The 18988-nt window shown below is 52.7% G+C and overlaps 2 protein-coding genes and 1 long non-coding RNA gene across 5 annotated transcripts; 1 reads left to right on the forward strand and 2 right to left on the reverse strand.

The window, feature by feature from the left end:
* Positions 1-10567, forward strand: STX10 (syntaxin 10). 3 transcript variants are annotated; one of them, XM_036422834.2, is made up of 8 exons: positions 1-290; positions 520-689; positions 857-951; positions 1031-1093; positions 3298-3405; positions 3486-3588; positions 3674-3768; positions 10431-10567. In XM_036422834.2, exons 1-7 carry the CDS (start codon positions 25-27, stop codon positions 3760-3762), a joined length of 894 nt encoding a protein of 297 aa, XP_036278727.2. In that variant the 5' UTR covers positions 1-24; the 3' UTR covers positions 3763-3768; positions 10431-10567. The 3 variants fall into 3 exon arrangements, with proteins under 3 accessions (XP_036278727.2, XP_036278726.2, XP_036278725.2); XM_036422833.2 differs by lacking the exon at positions 10431-10567 and adding an exon at positions 3877-7295 and having other exon boundaries at positions 6-290; XM_036422832.2 differs by lacking the exon at positions 10431-10567 and adding an exon at positions 3877-7295 and having other exon boundaries at positions 12-290; positions 3486-3592.
* On the reverse strand, positions 1401-3300 carry LOC123651723. Its single transcript, XR_006740593.1, has 2 exons — positions 2285-3300; positions 1401-2069 (listed from the first exon to the last, which is right to left on the reverse strand). It is a non-coding gene; the product is annotated as an uncharacterized LOC123651723 (long non-coding RNA).
* Positions 6035-11281, reverse strand: NACC1 (nucleus accumbens associated 1). The gene is made up of 5 exons (XM_036422831.2): positions 10384-11281; positions 10118-10291; positions 9489-9594; positions 9306-9403; positions 6035-8750 (listed from the first exon to the last, which is right to left on the reverse strand). The coding sequence occupies exons 1-5, from the start codon at positions 11279-11281 to the stop codon at positions 8497-8499; spliced, it is 1530 nt and encodes a 509-aa protein (XP_036278724.1). The 3' UTR covers positions 6035-8496.
* Positions 11282-18988: the final 7707 nt, after the last annotated feature.

Consider the following 18988-nt stretch of genomic DNA (forward strand, 5'->3'; position numbering starts at 1 on the left):
GAGGCGGACCCGGAGAGCGGACGCATGCGCACAGAAAGCCGCCTCTGCCCACAGCCAAGATGGCGGCGGAGGCGGCCGGAGTCCTGCACTTCCGGCTTTTGCGGCCTCTCTATCTTTCCTCGTGGCCCGGCTCTCGATGGTAGATTAGGTCACGTGACGGGGGCGGGAGTGGTGGCGCGCTCTCCTCCGCTGCGAGGAAACCAGCGCTCCAGGCCCGGACGCGAGGGGGCTCGGCCTCCGACCCGGGGCGGTGACATGTCTCTCGAAGACCCGTTTTTTGTAGTTCGAGGGTGAGTGACAGCGATGGGGGAGGGCGGAGGGTGCTCGGGCCCCCGCCCGCCAGTGCTCAAGCGGCCTTGGGGTGCGCGGGTCGGGATCACCCGGGGGCCGAGCGGGAGAGGTACGCGAGATCATGTAGGGGTCCTCTGAGCTACCCCACTCCTGTGGGGGCGCAGCGGCGGGCGGGAGGCCTGCCTGCCCGCCCCCAGACGCGCCCGCTGTGCCCCTGCCTGCCTGCAGCGAGGTGCAGAAGGCGGTGAACACAGCCCGCGGGCTGTACCAGCGCTGGTGTGAGCTCCTGCAGGAGGGCGCCGCGGTCGGACGCGAGGAGCTGGACTGGACGACCAATGAACTGCGGAATGGCCTGCGCAGCATCGAGTGGGACCTCGAAGACCTGGAGGAGACCATCGATATCCCGGAGGGTTGGAGGGCTGGAGGGTTGGAGGGCGGCCCGAGAGAACCCATTGCGGTGGCAGGGGGGATCTGGGAGGCTGGACACCAGGGAGGGGTTGAAGGCTTTGAGGCAGATGAGGGGGTTATGTCTAGCTGTGGCCTTGACTCTTGACTCGGGGCCTACGCATAGTGGAAGCCAACCCAGGCAAATTCAAGCTCCCGGCTGGGGACCTGCAGGAGAGAAAGGTATTCGTGGAGCGGATGCGAGAAGCTGTCCAGGTGAGAGAGAGGAGGTTATGATGGGGTAAAGGGTGGAGGTTGGGGCGTCTTTACTCTCTGATGCTGTCCTCATCCCCAGGAAATGAAGGACCATATGGTCAGCCCAGCAGCCATCGCCTTCCTGGAGAGAAATAATAGAGAGGTAAGGCATCTTGACCTGACCCTAAACATTTTTCAGGGTGAGCCTCTCCTTGGTGTGCGTTTGCTTGTTCCCTGGGAAAGTGTATGTCTGTCCCTTTTATGTCAGTGCCCATCCTTTTTATGTGCAGTCCTTTTGGCTGTCTACCTGCCTGCTTTCTGTATGTGTATACCTGAGCCCTCACTGATTGTATAATACTCCCTTCTGCCTTTCCTGGAGGTCTGTATTGGTTTCTTCGGGGGGGGGGGGGGTGGAGAGGAAGAGGGGTGTGTGAGTTGTGTCTGTATACCTATCCTCTTTCTTTGTTCTGTGTTTACTGTTTCCAGCATATATGCCTACATTTTCCCTCTGTGTATGCACTTGACTTATCTGAGTGTGTGAACTTGGCCTCTGAATGTGTCATATCTGCCTTGTGCATGCGCGCGCGCGCACGCGCGCACACACACACACACACACACACACCCACCCACCCGTGGGTGTGCTTGCTTTGTGTGTGTGCCTGCTCATGCCTTTTGTTCGAATGCTCCCTGCTGCCTGTCTGTACACGTTTCCCCTATATGTGGTATGCCCATTCTTTGTATGTTGTGACACCACCAGTCTCTCCCCATCCCATCATAAGCCCACAGGGGATCTGGGAAGGTGGGGGAGCTGAGGCCCACACCAGCTTGGAGTCCTGTAGCAGTGCCTATGTGCTTTTCTGGTGTGCTACCTTGGGGATTAAAGTCCACATTCTTACACTTGTTTATATGGTAACTAGTGGCCCAGTGCACGAATTCGTGCACATTGAGAGGAATTAGAAATATTTTAATATCGCTATTTGCTCTTTCTCTATAATATAAGTGTCAATCAAATTCATGATCGACAATGACAGATTGAAACACACGCGTGTGATTGGTGCTAGTGAGGGTTTTATATGTATCTCGCATGGGCGAGTCAACTTAGCCCTTTATACATATAGAATAAACTTGCTTAATTTAACCTGCTTTCTTTTTTCTATGTATATTTTATTGATTTTTTACAAAGAGGAAGGGCGAGGGATAGAGAATTAGAAACATCAATCAGCTGCTTCTTGCACACTCCCTACTGGGGATGTGCCCGCAACCAAGGTACATGCCCTTAACTAGAATCGAATCTGGGACCCTTCAGTCCGCAGGCCGATGCTCTATCCACTGAGCCAAATTGGTTAGGGCTGACTTGCTTTCTGATTTAGCTAAACTTTTTCTAGCCCAGTGAAGCATCCTAATTTCTCTTTCAGGTAGTTGTCAGCAACACAGTAGTCAATATCAACACGAACAGATTATTGTTATAGATCACGCAGGGAGAACAAAGGGTGAAATATTTAACTGCAGCAGTGTTTGACTATATTCTGTCAGTGAGAAAATCTGAAGTCACTTTCAGGGTTCATCCTTTATTCTTTTCAGTTGGGTCAAGTTTCTAAGCTTTCTAAATATCTGTTTTCCGACTAATAAAAAGAAAATAGGATTCCACTGAGTCTCCTATCTACCTTCTCCAGGACTTTTGTGAGGATCAAATGACATGAGACACGGGAAAACTGCTTCACATTTGGTTACAGTGAAAACGTTTCCCCCTGGCTACAAAGCCAATTGTGTTTCTGGGCTGAAGAAACTCCAAGGAGGCTAATTGCTAGGGAGAGAGAGCTGGTTGTTGCTATGTGACATCATTACCCAGCGCCCACAGCCACCGTTTCCAGGCTGGGCTGTGGGCCACATTTTGTGCCATGGGGTCTTGGCAAGTGTCGGCTGCGATTTGGTGGGCTGACACTCTGGGGTTGCTTTGTGGGCGCCAGGTCCGAGGTGCTGTTTTTCTGTTAATGGCCAGTGTGAGTCACTGCAGCTCCTCTGTTGAGCGTCTGCCCCCTGGTGGTGATTGTGTATCATAGTTACTGGTTGGATGGATACTTAGCATATTAGCCTTTTCTATAGATAGATGTTTTCCATGGATTAATTTTCTCATTCCAACCTTAGCAAACAGGGTTTATAGTTCTCCCCATTTTACAGATGAGGAAACTGATACACAGGGAGGTCAAGTGGTGTGACCTTGGAGTCACCTTGCTGTTAAGTGGGTGTGAGGAACCCAGGCCATTGCGCTTCAAACACTGCCTTACTAACTACCGTCTAAATTTGTCTGAGTCTGGCTCTCTGCTGAGTGGGTGTTCTTCCCTGAGCTTGTGTTCTGTGCCCCACCAGATGCTCACAGGCAAGCCCACTGCCCAGAAGCCATCCAGTGACCTGCTGGATGCCAGCGTGGTCTCTGTCACCTCTCGCTACATTGAGGAGCAGCAGGCCACACAGCAGGTTTGTGCGGCTGGTCAGTCATGGGCTGGAGGAACTCTGGTCTCCCTGATGACAGCAGTTTCCACTTCTTCAATCTGCAGCTGATCATGGACCAACAGGATCAACAGCTGGAATTGGTGTCTGGGAGCATCCGGGTTCTGAAACACATGTCCGGCCGCGTTGGGGAGGAGCTGGATGAGCAGGGCATGTGAGGCCAGGACCCCCAAGGTGGGCTGGGAGCCTGAGGCCGGCTCCCCTTCGAAGGCTTACACCATCTTGGTCTTGGCAGCATGCTGGACACCTTTGCTCATGAGATGGACCTCACCCAGTCCCGGATGGATGGGGTCCTCAGGAAGATGGCCAAAGTGTCCCATATGACAAGTGGTGAGTTCTCGGGGTGGGGGGAGGGGGGGAGGCTATTTGGGGGAGCGGGTGTGTGGAGGCATGGGGTGGTGCTGCCTCCCTCATGACTTCTGACCCTCTTACCCCTAGACCGCCGACAGTGGTGTGCAATTGTGGTGCTGTTGGGGGTGCTTCTCCTGGTTCTCATCCTGCTCTTCTCTCTCTGATCCTGGCTCTCCCAGGGGGCTGATCCCTCCAGCTGGGGGAGCTGGTAGGGCACTGCCCCCTGGGAGGAGGGTGTCATGTCTGGGGAGCTGTCCCAAGGCTCTCACCGAGAGCCAGTGGAACCCTCGGGGCCCTTGGTTGGAGCCCCTACCACTGGTTCTTTCTCAAGTGCACTTAGGGGATGGTGGAGGTAGGGGGACCTCAGACACACCCTGTCCCATTTCTATTTCCAGTGTCCCAAAGTCATTTATTCACCCTGTGCCTTCTACGTGTGCCAACTTGGAAATAAAATCCCAGCCTTTTTTATACATATGTAGATCATATGGTATGTTGACTCTAAACTTGTGGCTGCTTCCTGAAACTCTAAACCTCGTTTGCACGCACAGGTGTGCATGTGTGTACGCATGTGTGCATGTTCAGGATTTCAGTGGCCAGTATTAGGTGCAGAAAAGACTATTCTGGTTAATTTCTTGGTTTTCATGATGGATTTTATTGCCCCTGAAAATTTTAAACCATGAGTCTTTCTTGAGCGCTTGAAGTTCAACCTAAACATCTTTTGCCTGTTCTGAACCCAAAGTTGGTAGATGCCTTAGCCACGGAGCTGAGAGGTCATTCTGAGGTGCCTCCGAGTAACACTGGGCTCCCCTGCACACCTGGCTTCTAGTTCCCTCTGTGAAGCCACTCTAACACGGCAGTGTATGTACATGTAAGGGCTTTGCATGGAGCCTTCCTCCCAAGTATGAAATGATACGTATGTAAGCTGGGTAAACTTGTAAGTGCTGTGAACCTTAGATATCAGATGTTTCCATCCCCCACATTATTCAGGCGTGGGAACCACGAATCTCTCCCTCACATACACGTCCTAGAGTGCTCCATGTTACGAGGATGTTATTCTATCAGGCCAGTTTGTCAAAAAAGAACCCAGCATGTACAGACTCCTTTTTTATGTGGTTTGAGTTCTCTTAGCCCATTCCGTACTCAGTTCTAGGTCTTCCTGGTGATAAAAGGTGTGCTTCTGGGAGTCAGGTGGGCAGCATTAGCTCTGAATGTTTGTTGGCAATGCTGTTGGTCCCCCAAACCCCTTGACAGCTGATGTCGGACTTCAAGACTCCAAATGGGCTGGCCTTTCTGAGACATACCCAAGCCATCCTGTGACTGTAGTATAGTTGACCTCTGAACAACACAGGTTTAATCTGTGCAGGCCCATTTATATGCAGACTTTAAAAATAAATACTATAAATGTATATTCTTTATAATTTTCTTAACCTTGTTTGTTGCCTATTGTATAATGATACATTATATGGTACATATATAAAATATGTGCTATTGACTCTTTTCAGGTCAACAGTAGGCTTAGTAAAATTTTGGGGGTGGCAGATATACATGGACTTTTGACTGCCAGTGTCAACCTGAACCTTATCAGTCACCCCCATAGACATCATTCACTTGCGTCTGGGTGGAAGGAGCTGGCCTGGAGTCTCCTTGTCCACCTCCCAGCAGATTTTTGTTGACCAATGGGATCCCTCAGATTACTAAGCTTCCCAGGCTGCTTGAAATGACTGAATAAATGGGATCCCAAGGCACTTACATGTCTTTATTTGGCTCCATAGAACTTTTGTCATTCCATATCCTCAGGACTCTACATTTCAGCTTTTGTGTAGACTCAGAATGGAGGGAGGGGTGTGTCTAGGATGTGTGATGTCGGACCACAGGGCAGCTAGAGGGCCGGTAGCCCATTCAAGGGAGCCGCTACTAGCTTTGGAGGGACTCCCGTGGGATGCCCATGCAGGGGCCATGTGTGCAGGAACAGCCTTGGGAAGTGTTGAGTCTACACATGGGGTAAGTGGAACCCATTGGTGGCCTGGGTCTGTACTGTCACCATCTGAAAAGAACATGCTACCCCTCCCCCTCACATGATGGATGTTATGACATTTGGCATGGCCACACAGCATGACCATGCTGTGTTTGTCAGTGAGTGTCCTGGGCAGTGGGTGTTGCTCTGCAGAATGGGGACCCCAGTGTGTAGCATCTCTTCGCAGCCACTCCAACCCCACTGCCCCCAGTGAGTAGCATGCTGCAGGGCTGTTACAAAGGCGTTAGGTTTATTCCCATCAGTGTCACTGATGGCCTCATGTTCACATTTCCCAGTGCGCTCCTCTCCTTACAGTAGTTAATGTGCAATCTCACTTACAGGCTGGGGTGGGGTGGGGGCTCAGCCCAGAGAAGGGCAGGTGTTGGCACTCCACGTGGACACAGCAGCTGGCCTGTCCTACAGGAACAGGCTGCCAGAGGCCTCCAGTCTTTTCTGCGTTGGTGAGTCTCCGTTCATGCTCCTTCCTGGCTGCCCAGGTGGGGGTGGGAACCATGCAGCTCAGAGCAGGGCTGGGAGGAGGGGAAGGAGAGGGAAGGAAAAGCAGCAGGCCACCTGAAAGGGCAGGGTGGATGGGCACAGGGGTGGCTCCTGGGGTAAGGCACAACCCTGTCTTTGGCTCTCCTGGTGAGGAATATCCCCCCCCCCCCCCCTCAACCCCTCTCCCTCACCAACACACAGTTCCCTGGAGCCAGGGGCACCTCCTGGGGTCCCTGAAACAAGGGGTTCTGCCACCCAACCCAGTGCTGCAGGGGTATGAAGGACGGGGGTAAGCCCTGCCTGAGTACAAGGCAGGGAGGGGGCTAGGCAGGGATCTGCCCAGAAAAAATGGTGGGGAGGGAGAGGACACCAGTCCCAGGAGCTGGCCCCCAGCTAAGGCCTGGAAGGGGGGAGTACCTGGAGACTCCTGCTTCCTTTGGGGGCTGGCTGGAACCCCAGCCCACCCCTCTCTGGCCCCTGGAGCCCACCAAGTGACTGGGATATTGTGCTTTGGGATGACGCTGGGGTAGAGTGTCAAGGCCAGGATGAGGGGCAGGGGAGGTGCGACTAAGGTGCTTGTGCTTTAGCTGGGGGTGTCAACTCCCCCCTCATACACTTGCCTCCACCCCCACACACACATACTCAGGCCAGAAAGAGTGCCAGGATCACAGCCAGACCGGACACCTCCAACTCCACAAACAGGTGCTGGAGGGACCCCCTTCCCACAGGCTGGTAGAGGCAACAGGGTGGGGGATGTGGCCTCCAAGTCAGATTCCAAGGGTTCATTGGAATAGCCCCACCCATCCCTAGCAGGCTCCTGCCTCTGGAAGCTGTGGGCTGTCAGACTCAGGAAGAGACCAGAAGTGAGAAAGAGGTGAGGCGAAAGGCAAGGAAAAAGCGAGACAAAAAATGTCAAATGACACCCAGCAGCACAGGGGGATGGGGAGCAAAAACAAAAACAAAATAACCCTCTGGTTCACATGTAAAACTAAAATCACTCCCACTGGATGAGGGTAAAAAGAGGAATGGTTAGAGAAAATTCAGCAAACAACTGCTAATAAATGCAGTGGGTCCTGCCCTGTCCCCAGAAACTGGGCTCTGCCAAAAGGCCAAGACCAGGTTATCCTTCAAATGTAGTCCAGGCAACAGCTGGCCTGGGGGCCTGCCTTGGAAACGTGCACCATACTCTACATGCATGCACACATTCAGCCTACTCCCGCACCCCTCTCCTCATTCCACCTTCCACGGCCCCCAGCGACCAAAGGGCACATCAGACACAGTCCCATTGGTTTGAAAAATAAAAGGAATCTTATACTTCAATATTTCATTAGCTAAAAAAATGTTTTAAAAAGTATGTACAGGGGATGGGAGCTGGGAGCCCTGCCGTGGGGTGGGGTGGGGAGGGAGGGAAGGGCAGCAGCCTGCCAGCGTGCTCCCCTGGTTCCACTGCCTCTATCTTCATTTATTTTAAAGCAAAACCTCTCCACAATCACACGCACACGCACCTGTGAGTCTCCAAAACCTCTCCTCAGAAACTCTGGCTCTGCATCCCTCACTCAGGACCTGCCCCACTCAGGTCTGCCGGGCCTGACAGGGCAAGGTAGGCTGAGTACAGGGTGGTGGGGAGAGAAGGGCGCTGGGCGCACTACCGCCTGCCACCTCAGGTCAGTCATGTAATTTCTGAGCCTCAGGTTTCCTCAGCTGTCACAAGAGCAGTCCCCACAGCCTCGCCTACCCCAGGCCCAGGGTCAGCCGGAGGAGACAGGAAGGCGCTTTTGGAAACGTGGAAGCACTGGGAGGTGGTGGCAGGAGGGGTCCTGAGCACCCCGGGGCCCCTGCAAGTCCCATGGGGCTGCAGCGAAGGGTGGAGTAGAGGACTGCCCCCTAGACTGCCCCTCCCTGCCTGGCCTGGTTGAGTGGAATGGGAAAACAATTGCTAGGGGTGAGAAGAGGGGGTAGCGAGTACTCCCTGACTGTGCACGAGTGTGTGGGAGAGAGAGAAGGCCACGCAGAGCTCGCACCACTGCCACCCTCCCAGCCCACTCGGATCGGGGTCAGGGGCGGGACGGGAGGCCGAAGCATGCAGCACACCCTGCGGGTCCTGGGTAGGGACAGACAGTAGCTCGTGACCAAGATGGTAGGTGGGTGGGTGACGGGAGGGGGAGTGTGCCGGCCTCATGGAGGGCTGGTGGGGGTTACTGGAGGGCCTCGGCGGAGGGGCCGGCGTCGCCATCATGGCTGGCTGTTTCAAAGCTGTGCTCCACGCCCATCATGTCCGGCTCCAGCTTGCCCGTGTCACTGATGAAGGTGGTGTAGGTATCACCCTCGGGCGGCTTCCCCTTGGGAATCCAGCTCTTCCGCACTACACGGCGGGCATTGGTGCACATGTCAGCCGCGATGGCATTCATTTCGCTCTCCTTGAAGTTGGGAGCGAAGTTCTGGCAGTAGTCTGTGCGGGGAGAGCGGACAGCTCAGGCCTAGGTGACCCTGCTTGTTCTGACTCCCCCACCTCCACCCACAGGACACCATGGAACCCTTCTTGAAGGTGAGAACAGGTTTTACGGAGAGCATGCTAGATCACATTAGCTGGCTCCATGCTTGACTAAGCTCTGCCACATGTAAGACATATATGGTCTGACAGGGTGGCCCAGTACTCTTGAAAAATGTGTATTATTTGCAAAATTTAGGAATTAGGAGACTCCTTCTACCAGAGTTCTCTCTGACAATTGGCTGGGGCTTGGCTGCTTCATAACTACCTTGAATTTGAAGATCCTCACCCTCCTCCCATCGGACACAGGATTCCCTTCAGTGCCCTGTCCCCATGCATTCCCCAACTTCCTCCCAAGAAATCTCTAAGCAACCTGGCCCTCCTTTCAACAAGCCTAGATTGAGCCTCAGATCCTTAACAAACCATACCCACCTATCAAGGCCAACACCTGAAAAAAGGACCGTCTGCTCACCCCAGGGCCTCCGCCAACCCGCCTCCAGAAAGCCAGACACTCACACTTGACAGCATGGAGGACGCGACTGTCCAGCGGTTTGCGTCTGGGGTCATTGGTGGAAGAGCGGATGCCAGTGCCACAGCTGTTGGCCAGTGTGTTCCTGGGGGGCCATGGGGAAGGAGTCAGATCCCGTGGTGGGGGTCACGGACAGCTCCCCACTCCCCGGGCTTTGGCAAGGGCCTCACCGGTCAAAGAAGGAGGCCAGGAGGCGCCGCAGCAGGACCTTGTGCCGTGTGCCCGCACTGACATGGCAGTTCATGAGCTGCGCCCTTGTGATGTACACGTTGGTGCCTAGAGGGAGGAGACGGAGGGTAGTCCGGCCCTGAACTGCCGCATTCCCCACGTGGCCCGGCCCACTTCTTGGAGCTCCAGAGACCCTCTCCAACAACTCACCCCAGGGCAGCCTCATCAGCGCTCATAAAAGGGCAGATGGTGGTACCACTGCCTACAGGGCACCTACAATGTGCCAGGCCCATCTAGTACACGTGTAGCTTTTGTCAGCACAACCAGCTAGGAGTTACAACAGGCAGCAGAGGCTTGCGCCCAGGCACACTGATTCCGTGCCAAATTCTTAACCATTCAGTAGTTAACCCCACACCACCCTAAGAAGCACTCATCTACTGCCTTATGGCCATGATGTCCCTAATGCCTCCAGGGTAAAGGCCTAGAGGCCAGTCTTTGATGTGTATCAACACAGAGGGTGTCAGCTGCCCTAGGACAAAGCCAGGGGCTATGCTACAGGCTAGGAGCCCAGAGGGCACTGAGGCCAAGGGTGGAGGGAGGGGGACTTGGGGAGCAAGTGAGGCCAGCCTACCTGTCACCAGCTCTAGCTTCTCAGAGGGGTCGCCCTCATCATAGAGCTTGGGGTGGCAGCGGTTACCGATCTGGTTGATGAGCTCGGCTGGGAGAGACGCCAAGTCTTGCCGCACCCGGATGCGATTCCGGGATTCAGGGGTCACCTGCTCAGGAAGGGCCTCCACCTTCTCGGCTGTGGGGGGGAGAGAGATATGTGTTGGGGATGGGGGGCGGGGGTAGGGATGGCGAAGGGGGGCAGGGGTGGGGAGAGGACGGGCGCCTCACCACTCTGGCCGACGTTCATCATGCTGTACATGGTGTACATGTTGCAGATCTGCCGGTATTGCTCGTCTGTGCCCTCCTCACCCGCATCCTCCTCCTCGTCTTCCTCATTGTGGTATGAGCCTGGGCTGTCGCTAGTGTAGGCGCTCGAGGTGCCAGGGCTGGTCCGCTCAGACATGCTGGGCCCACTCACCACGGCCCCTGCCGCGGCCGCGGCCGCCGCCGCCAAGGCCTGCTGAGGTGGCCGGTTGGCGGCCAGGTCCAAAGTGGAGAACCTGGCCATTTTCCGGCTACCATTGCCACCACTGCTGCCGCCAACCCCGGCCTCCTTCTGGCTGCTGTCCCACAGCCGCTTAGCCACCGGCGTGCACTGCACAGAGTCCGACTCCTGCTGCTCCGTCTTGACACGGGATACCAGCGGCAACGGGGTGCTGCATGCCGTCCAGCTCGATGTCTGAGCCACAGGGCTCTGGGGCTCGGAAGATGGCGCCTCCTCGGCATGTAGGCCCTGGGAGTCGCAGCTGGGAGAGCTCACCTTGAGGAAGAATTCAGTGCCCTTCTCCATGATCTCCTGGATCTGCAGGAAGCCAGCCGTGTACATGAGCAAGAACTGGTCCCCCATATTCATGCTCAGCCGGCCCGTGTAGCAGAAGCTGAGGATTTGTTGGAAGGACTGGGGCTGCACAGCAGCCGGCAGCTCTACCACCGCGCTCCGGCTGCTGTTGAACAGGTCCCGGAAGTAGGAGCTGCTAGCAGCCAGGACGGCCCGGTGGGCCTTGAAGGCATGCCCTTTGACCACCACCGACACATCACAGTACAGGCCCTGAAGCCGCTGCTCATTCAGGCACTCCAGAATGCTGTTGCCGAAGTTCGGGATCTCCATCTGCAGGGTCTGGGCCATGGTGGCAGCTGTGCAGGGGACAGGGGAAGACAGAGAGATGGGTCAGGCGACATGCTCAGGCCTATTCTCAGTGGCATCCACATGGTAGGTTTGCTGAGGCCTTAAGAATCGCAGCTGTGGCTCGGGTTGTGCGTCAGCCTATGAACCAGAAGGTCACATGACAGGTTCCAAGCTCAATCCCCAGTAGGGGGCATGCAGGAGACAGCCAATCAATAATTTTCCTCTCATCATTGATGTTTCTCTCTCTCTCTCTCTCACTCCTTTGCTGAAATCAATAAATAATACATTTTTTTAAAAATCGCAGGAGCCACTCCTTCTATCCCTTTAAGACAGACTGTCAAATCAGTCAAGCTACAGGATAGGGTGGCCACATGCTGTTTCTTGCAGACAACGGGGAAAGGCAAACTTACACAAAGGTGATTAATACAGAGATCAATAACGCATCACTAGTACTCTATGCATAGGGTAACTCTGAAGGGCACTGGCATAGAAACTCCCAGAAGGTCGAGTCACCCCATTTTCCCCAGAGTATTTAGTGCTGAGGACATGACACTCAACCACTATTTGGTGAATGACTAGTGACAGAACCCCTGAAATTGTGTAAGAATACCATCAGTCATCAGAAATGCAAATCCAAATCATAACAAGTCACTGTTTCATACCCACTAGCTAGGTCAGGTAGAAGAAAAGAGACATGTGCTGTCAAGGAAAGAAACTGGAACCCTCTTATATTGCTGGTGAAGATGCAAAGATGTACAGCTGCTGTGGAAAACCGGCTGGCAGGTCCTCCACAGGTGCCATATTGCCCAGGAATTCCATTCTTCACAATTATACCCAAGAGAAGTGAAAACATACACCCATAGAAAAAACTGCACATGAATATTCACAGCAGCACAACCCACAATTGCCCAAACGTGCAAGCAATCCAAAGGTCCAGTAAGTGATGAATGGATGGATAAAATGTGGTACAACCACACAGTGGAATATCATTCAGCCATAAAAAGGAACGAACAGGTACATGTCATAACTTAGACCAGCAGTCGCCAACCGATGGTCCGCGAGGTCTGAAAGGTTGGGAACTACTAACTTAGACAAAAATGACAATATTATGCTCGATGCAAGAAGCCAGACAAAAGAACCACATACTATATCCCATTTATAGAAAATGTCCACAACAGGTAAATTCATAAAGACAGAAAGCAGGTCTAGCCAGTTTGGCTCAGTGGATGGAATCTTGGCCTGTGGACCAAAAGGATCCAGGTTTGATTCCAATCAAGGGCACATACTTTGGCTGCAGGTTCCTCCCTAGCCTGGCCCTGGTCGGGGTGCAGAGACAACCAATTGATGTGTTTTTCTCACATCAACATTTCTGTCTTTCCCTTTCTCTCCTACTCTGAAAAGAAAAGAAAAAAAAAAAGGAAAAAGACCCTCAAGTGAGGATTAACAACAACAAAAAAGAGCAGATTGGTGATTGTCAGGGGCTAGGGTGATGGGAGGTTTGGGGAATGAGCAAAGAATACAGGGTGCCATATTGTGATGTATAAAAAATATATATTTGGTCATTCAGATGACCAAAATATGTTATCTTCATCCATAATTACTGACTCACAGCTCTAGCAACACTTGGAATTTCCTAAGTGCTGAGTGGCCTGTTAAGGTGACTTTTGGAAGCACCTTTGGATGGACGTTGGTTGCTCAAGGACCCACACATGTGACTCGAGGGGTGGAACTTCCAGTCCCCCCACCTCTGGGAGGGGAGAGAGATGTAACCAATCACCGGCAGCCAGTGATGCAACTGGGCAGTCTATTTATGGAGATCTGGAGAGCCGCTTGTCAGGAGAGGGCATGGAAGCGTGGGATCCCTTCCCCCTCACCTAGCCCTATGCAGCTCTTCCATCTGGCTGTTCCCGAGTTATACCCTTTTACAATAAATCAATGATCTAGTTAAGTGACATATTTCTCTGAGTTCTGTGAGCAGCTCTAAGAAATTAATTGAGCAGTAAGTTTCTGTGGCCGGTCAGCAGAAGCATGGTAACCCAGGCTTGGGACTGCTGTCAGAAGTGTACTGGCGGGGAGTCTTGTAGAACTGAGCCTGTGGACTCTGAAGCAATCTCCAGGTAATGTCAGAATAGAATTGAATTCTCAAACAATTTTTTGGTGTCAGAATTGTCTGTCTGTGTGGAAAGCCCAACCTCTATACCCCAAGTGGAATTATTTGAGTCCAAGAACCCAATTTACAGGATTTCTTCCTGAACTAATGGAAAACGTTCTAAAATTATGATGGATGCATAACTCTGTGACTATGGTAAAAAGCATAGAATTGTACACTTTAAATGGGCAAACTACATGGTATGTGCACCTCTATAAAAATAAAACCATATTCTGGGCAGAACTGTGGTTGAGACTTGCCAGGCACATTCTACGGGTCTTTTAAATTTTTAACGTGGTGAATACATTGCCTATTTGCAAAATTAAACAATATTTTTAAATAAAATGTGTAAAATCAGCCCTAGCTGGTTTGGCTCAGTGGATAGAGTGTATGCCTTCGGACTGAAGGGTCCCAGGTTCGATTTCGGTCAAGGGCACATGCCTAGGTTGTGGGCTCCATCCCAATAGGGGGCATACAGGAGGCAGCCAATCAATGATTCTCTCATCATTGATATTTCTATCTGTCCCTCCTCTCTGAAATCAATAAAAAAAATTTTTTTTAAAGTATAAAATCATACCACACATTTAATCTATGCAAATTAACCCTAAAGTGTTGGGGTAGGGAAGAAATGCAAATTTAAGGATCTGCCTGTGATCTTTGCTCATGGAGTTCAACCCCTATCCTGATCGGTGTAGACCACTGGGGTTGGGGGCCAGGAACCTCTAAAAAGTACACACTTCTAAAAACCTGATGAACACTATTAACTGTTGATTATAATAGAATCAGAGATATAGGAGGGGGAGTGGACTGACAATTCTCAGGGAAAAGGGGAGTGGTGGATGCAGGAAGAGACTGAACATAAACTGTGCACCTATGGATGAGACAATGGGGGTGAGGAAAGGGCAGAGGGTGGGGTGGGAATCTGGTGGTGGTGGGGGAAATGAGGAACTTTTGTAATAATATCAACAATAAAGATTGATTAAAAAAAAATACACACTTCTGAGCCAGAGCCTATGGGAAGGGCATGTCCCCTACTCTAGGACAGGTGTGGAGAACTTCTTTCCTGCCAAGGGCCACCTGGATATTTATGGAACATCATTCACGGATGTTCATTCTTCAAAATTATCAATTTAAAAATTAGCCTGCTATATCCGGTCAAACTTTTAATTAACTCAACCCTAATGTCTTGGCAGGACCAGACCAAATGATTCCGTGGGTCTTACCTGGCCTGGTTGGATATTCCCTACCTCTGCTCTAGGGCCAATCATGAAAGACCACTGAAGGATGACGTGGCTTTAAAAGTGCCCAGGAGTCAGAGTATCCTTCTATAGTGGACCGCATAAGCAGGCAGAGAAAAGAAGAGAGGCCCCGAGCAGAGAGGCTGGTGAGAAGGATGAAGAGAAATGACAGAAGAGGAGTGTGTGCAAAGGCCCAGGGGCAGGAACTAACGAGAGCCCCCCCCCCCACCCATGTTCCCTCAGTCCCGTTAGCTTTCACAGCTAACATTCATTACAAATCCATTCGGACCTGCCTCTATGGCTGAGCACTGGGACACTGTGGCGACTTGGCTTTATCTTTTAACACTGTGTTCACTCTGAAAAGGCTGCCGAGAGAATAAAAGCAGCACAAACCCATGGACTCAGAGGTGCACTTTGGGGCCAAGTTGAGTACTGGTTCCAGAACTGACTCACTCCTGGGATCAAGAGCTCCCAACCTCTACTTCTCCATTTGTAAAGAGATGCTGATAAGGCCAAGGTGGTTCTATAAACTCAATCTAAACTCAGCAAGTTGCTTCACCTGGCAGATCCGGAGGGAGATGCAGGTAACCAGCATGAGCTCCTCGAATCCTGTTAGTAAACCTCTGGAGAGGATTTCATACTCCCAATACTCAGCTTGGAAAACTGAGGTCATGTGGCAGTTCAGGACTGTTCTGAAGTCATTGGTGAATAAGTGGTAGGGACAAGATTCAAACCAGGTCTGCCTGGGCACTGCAACCTGTGATTTCCCTAGGCTGTGCCCTCTTTCTCGTTGTCATAAACAATCATGTAGGGCAATCAGAGGAGGGAGGCAGAGACAGGAAATCCCATTAGAAAGAGCACCTTTCCTGAGCTCCAACAGTGCTGGATGGCCCTGTGTGAGGCACCAATGAACATAAGGCAGAGCCCCATTCAGATGAGCCCTGACCCACCTTCTCAGGCTGCCAAACAGAAACTGCTCTGAGCACTGGGGCTCAAGTGACAAGGCCAATGTGTCCAAGGGAGAGAGAGGCTCCCGGCCCCCAGAAAGGTGCTTCAGACCCCCAGCTTGGAACGCTCACACCCCAGAGGGAGGACCAAGGCAGGACAGAAGTCAGAGGCCCCAGACCTGGGCTCTGATGCCAACCATACTACTCTCCAGCTGTGTGGCCTCAGGCCAGCTCCTCACTTCTCTATGCCTGTTTGTTCACCTGTAAAATGGGGGTGCATGCATCTAACCCATCCTGGTGGGCTGCAAAGAGGGCTCTCAGAGTTCACTTTCTAGTGGGGAGATATAGGGAGAGATTTAATTATAGCAGGGATGAATGCTACCTAGTAGTCACCCTTAGTGGCAAGGTAGGGGGATGATGCATATAGAGCCACAACAGTCTTGGGCAGGAAGGAGCCCAGTGTGGCTGGGGGGCAGAAAAGGGGACAGGAGCCTTGGCCTAGAGAGGACGAATGTGTTTTGAGAGTGAGTAGTGGGAAGCTCGGAGCGAGGGAGACTAAGGCCCAGACCAACTCTGGGGAATTCCCAGCAGCAAAACGGAGACCAGAACACAGGACAAAATACAGGGGTGGTGGTGGCAGTGAAGCAGAGAGATGTCAGACTCAGGAGTGAACAGTTGTGGGGAGGGAAGAGGGGAGGAGGGGAAGTGAAGATGGGGTCTGCCTTCTCTTTGTGAACCCCGTCCCCACGCCAACCTTGGGGTAAGGAGGGGGGGGGGGCACAGGAGTCCTCACTGCAGTAGTCATTGGCTCTGGACAGAAAGCCACCCACGATGTCATCCAATGCCGTGGAATCAAGGGACAGCGTTTTAAGAACTGCATGTATAGTTCCTTATCCAAGGAGACTGCCCCATGAGGGCAGGCATTCTGGCCAGATAAGTTCATGATCAGCAAATCAGAACAGAGGAAGAGGCTCAATAAATATCTGTAATGTGTTAAATATGGAGAGGGAGCTAGACAGAGCACCGAGGCAGGAATAGATGAGTCCAGTTTGCCACAGGGCTGCTGATGGGGGTTATAGGCCCAGACTCCGCCCTGGGAATTGGTGCAGCTCAGCAACAGGAGTGCAGGCAGAACAGAAATGCAGGGAGGAATCTCCCAATATTCTGGCTGAACCCCAACCTCAGAGTACAGCACCCACAGCTTCGAAGCTTTAGTCATTGGGGGAGAGGGCACAACATGGCAATTAGGGAAAATGGCTCAACGACTCAGTGGCAGGTCTGTGGGCTACAGAGACCTGGTGTGACCTTGCTGCCCTTGCAAGGAACAGGTGGGGAGAAGGTCTTAAGGGGCTTTGAGATCAGTGAGGGGCCAGAGGAGACACCAGAGACCTACCCTGGGGCTCCCTTCCCAATTCAGTCTGCTGGGCTCAAAAGAAACTGCCACCTACATGTGTTCTTGCACCAAGTTCCTCCCTCACACTGGCCCTGTGAGGGAAGGGCCTCAGAGCCATGATGAGCTCCCAGAAGAACCGGGTCTGGAGCAGCTGGTGCCTGGCCCAGGTCACCTGCTGGCTGGAAAGTGGTGGGATGGAGCCAGGGGTCATGGTCACCAAACCACCCAATAATTCTGTCCTCACCAAGCTGAGCCCCTCACCCAACCTATCTCACACCTCAGGCCCACTGCATCGTTCCCTCCTCCACTGGCCAAGCTGTGCATCCTGCCTGGAGTGCCCTTCTCCTGCTACTGCCCACATTTCCTCTTCCACCTCAGCTACACCCCCCCCACTCTGCGGGGGCGGGGGGGGGATAAAGAGGGGTGTGTGTCCTAGAGAGGGAAACCCTCTCCTTTATACTTCCCACCCCAAGCTCCTATGCTCACCTCCGAGAACACAAAAATCTCACTCAACTATAAACTCCCCAAGGGCAGCAAACTGTATTTGAATCCTCCTCCTCACAACTGGGCATGGGTTAAACAGTGGAGAGGGAGGTGGACACACAGCACCAAGGATATTATTCTCCCCAAGCGAGCACACAGGAAAGGCATGCGAGCAGACCAGAACCTGACCATACAGCCGTCTTGGACTTCCAGCCCCCAGAACTGTGAGAAGTAAGTGTATGCTGTTTAAATCTCCTCAATCTACAGTATTTTGTTATGGCTGCCTGAGCTGGGACGGACTCAAAACACCACCTGCTCACCCCACAACACGGCCAATGCAACCCCTGGCTTGGACCTCCCGTGGGTGCTGGATTTGCACAACCCCTCACCCAACTCCATGTGCCTACAACTGAGCTCCTGTCTCCTCGAGCCTGCTCTGATAGAGCCTGCTCTGATCGAAGCTCACCAGAAAGTTCCCCACTCAGGCCAACACCCTAGACCCAGGGAGGGGAGGGGCAGCTCTCAGTCCCACACAAAGAGCCGAGAATCCTCCCAGCATTGCTGGTCCTGGTCCCGACTTGAGCAGGTCTCCCAGAGAGATGTGAGGCCGCGACCTCCCACGAGTTACTCAACAAATATTTGCCTAGCACGTGCCGGGTCAGGAAGTGCCCGGGAGCCTGGCGTGGCGGGGACATGGTCGTTCATGCAGAATCACAGTCAGTGTGCCTGCATGCAGGGCACTCTCATCTTGCCCAGAAGAGCGGAGGTCTGGGGGCAGGGAGTGGCAATCCAATGAGGCAGTGGTGGGCTGGGGCCTTACCCTCGAGCACAGGAAAGGCATGCAGATGTAGTTCTTCCAGAGCGTGAAGGAAAGTGAAGGAGGGAGAAGCAGATGTAGTTCCTCCAGAGAGTGAAGGAAAGTGAAGGAGGGAGAAGCAGATGTAGTTCTTCCAGAGCGTGAAGGTTGGCACTAAGCTCAGTCCTCTGCTATGGGTGAAATGGTGGCCCCCCACCCTAACCCCCAATGTGCCTATACTTGGAGTCAGGATCTGTAGGAGAAAATTAAAGTTAAACAAGGTCACAGAAGTGGGGTCCTAACTCAGTAGGACTGGTGTCCGTATGAGGTATTTTTCTCTCCAAGCACACAGAGGAAAGGCCACGTGAGCACACCAGAACTCAACCAGAACCCAATCTTGAGGCCATCTTAGACTTCTAGTCCCCAGAACTGTGAGAAAGTGTCTGTTAAAGCCTCCTCATCTATGGTTATTTTGTTATGGCCGCCTGAAACAGGCTTCAAACACAGCTCTATTCACCCACAGTCTGCCACGGAGCCCCTGGCCTGGACCTCCCGTGGGTGCTGGATTTGCACATACCTCAGATGCCAACTTAATGTGCCTACAACTGAGCCCCCATCCCCCAAGCCTGCTCTGGCCGCAGTTCTCACCAGAAAGTTCTCCACTCAGGCCAAGACCCTGAGATTCACCTTGGACTCCTGCA

This window comes from Pipistrellus kuhlii, unplaced genomic scaffold, assembly GCF_014108245.1.
Source record: "Pipistrellus kuhlii isolate mPipKuh1 unplaced genomic scaffold, mPipKuh1.p scaffold_m20_p_73, whole genome shotgun sequence".
NCBI classification, from domain to species: Eukaryota; Metazoa; Chordata; class Mammalia; order Chiroptera; family Vespertilionidae; genus Pipistrellus; species Pipistrellus kuhlii.

Bases quoted from the DNA above. Each gene is read 5' to 3' on its own strand.
- STX10 (XM_036422832.2), top strand. From the start codon at position 25: ATGCGCACAGAAAGCCGCCTCTGCCCACAGCCAAGATGGCGGCGGAGG. The intron at 3,406-3,485 runs GTTTGTGCGGCT...TTCAATCTGCAG, and splicing joins AGCAGCAGGCCACACAGCAG to CTGATCATGGACCAACAGGA. The intron at 3,593-3,673 runs GTGAGGCCAGGA...TGGTCTTGGCAG, and splicing joins GAGCTGGATGAGCAGGGCAT to CATGCTGGACACCTTTGCTC.
- NACC1 (XM_036422831.2), bottom strand. From the start codon at position 11,281: ATGGCCCAGACCCTGCAGATGGAGATCCCGAACTTCGGCAACAGCATT. The intron at 9,595-10,117 runs GTAGGCTGGCCT...TCCTCCCTCTAG, and splicing joins GAAGCTAGAGCTGGTGACAG to GCACCAACGTGTACATCACA. The intron at 9,404-9,488 runs GTGAGGCCCTTG...ATGGCCCCCCAG, and splicing joins CTGGCCTCCTTCTTTGACCG to GAACACACTGGCCAACAGCT.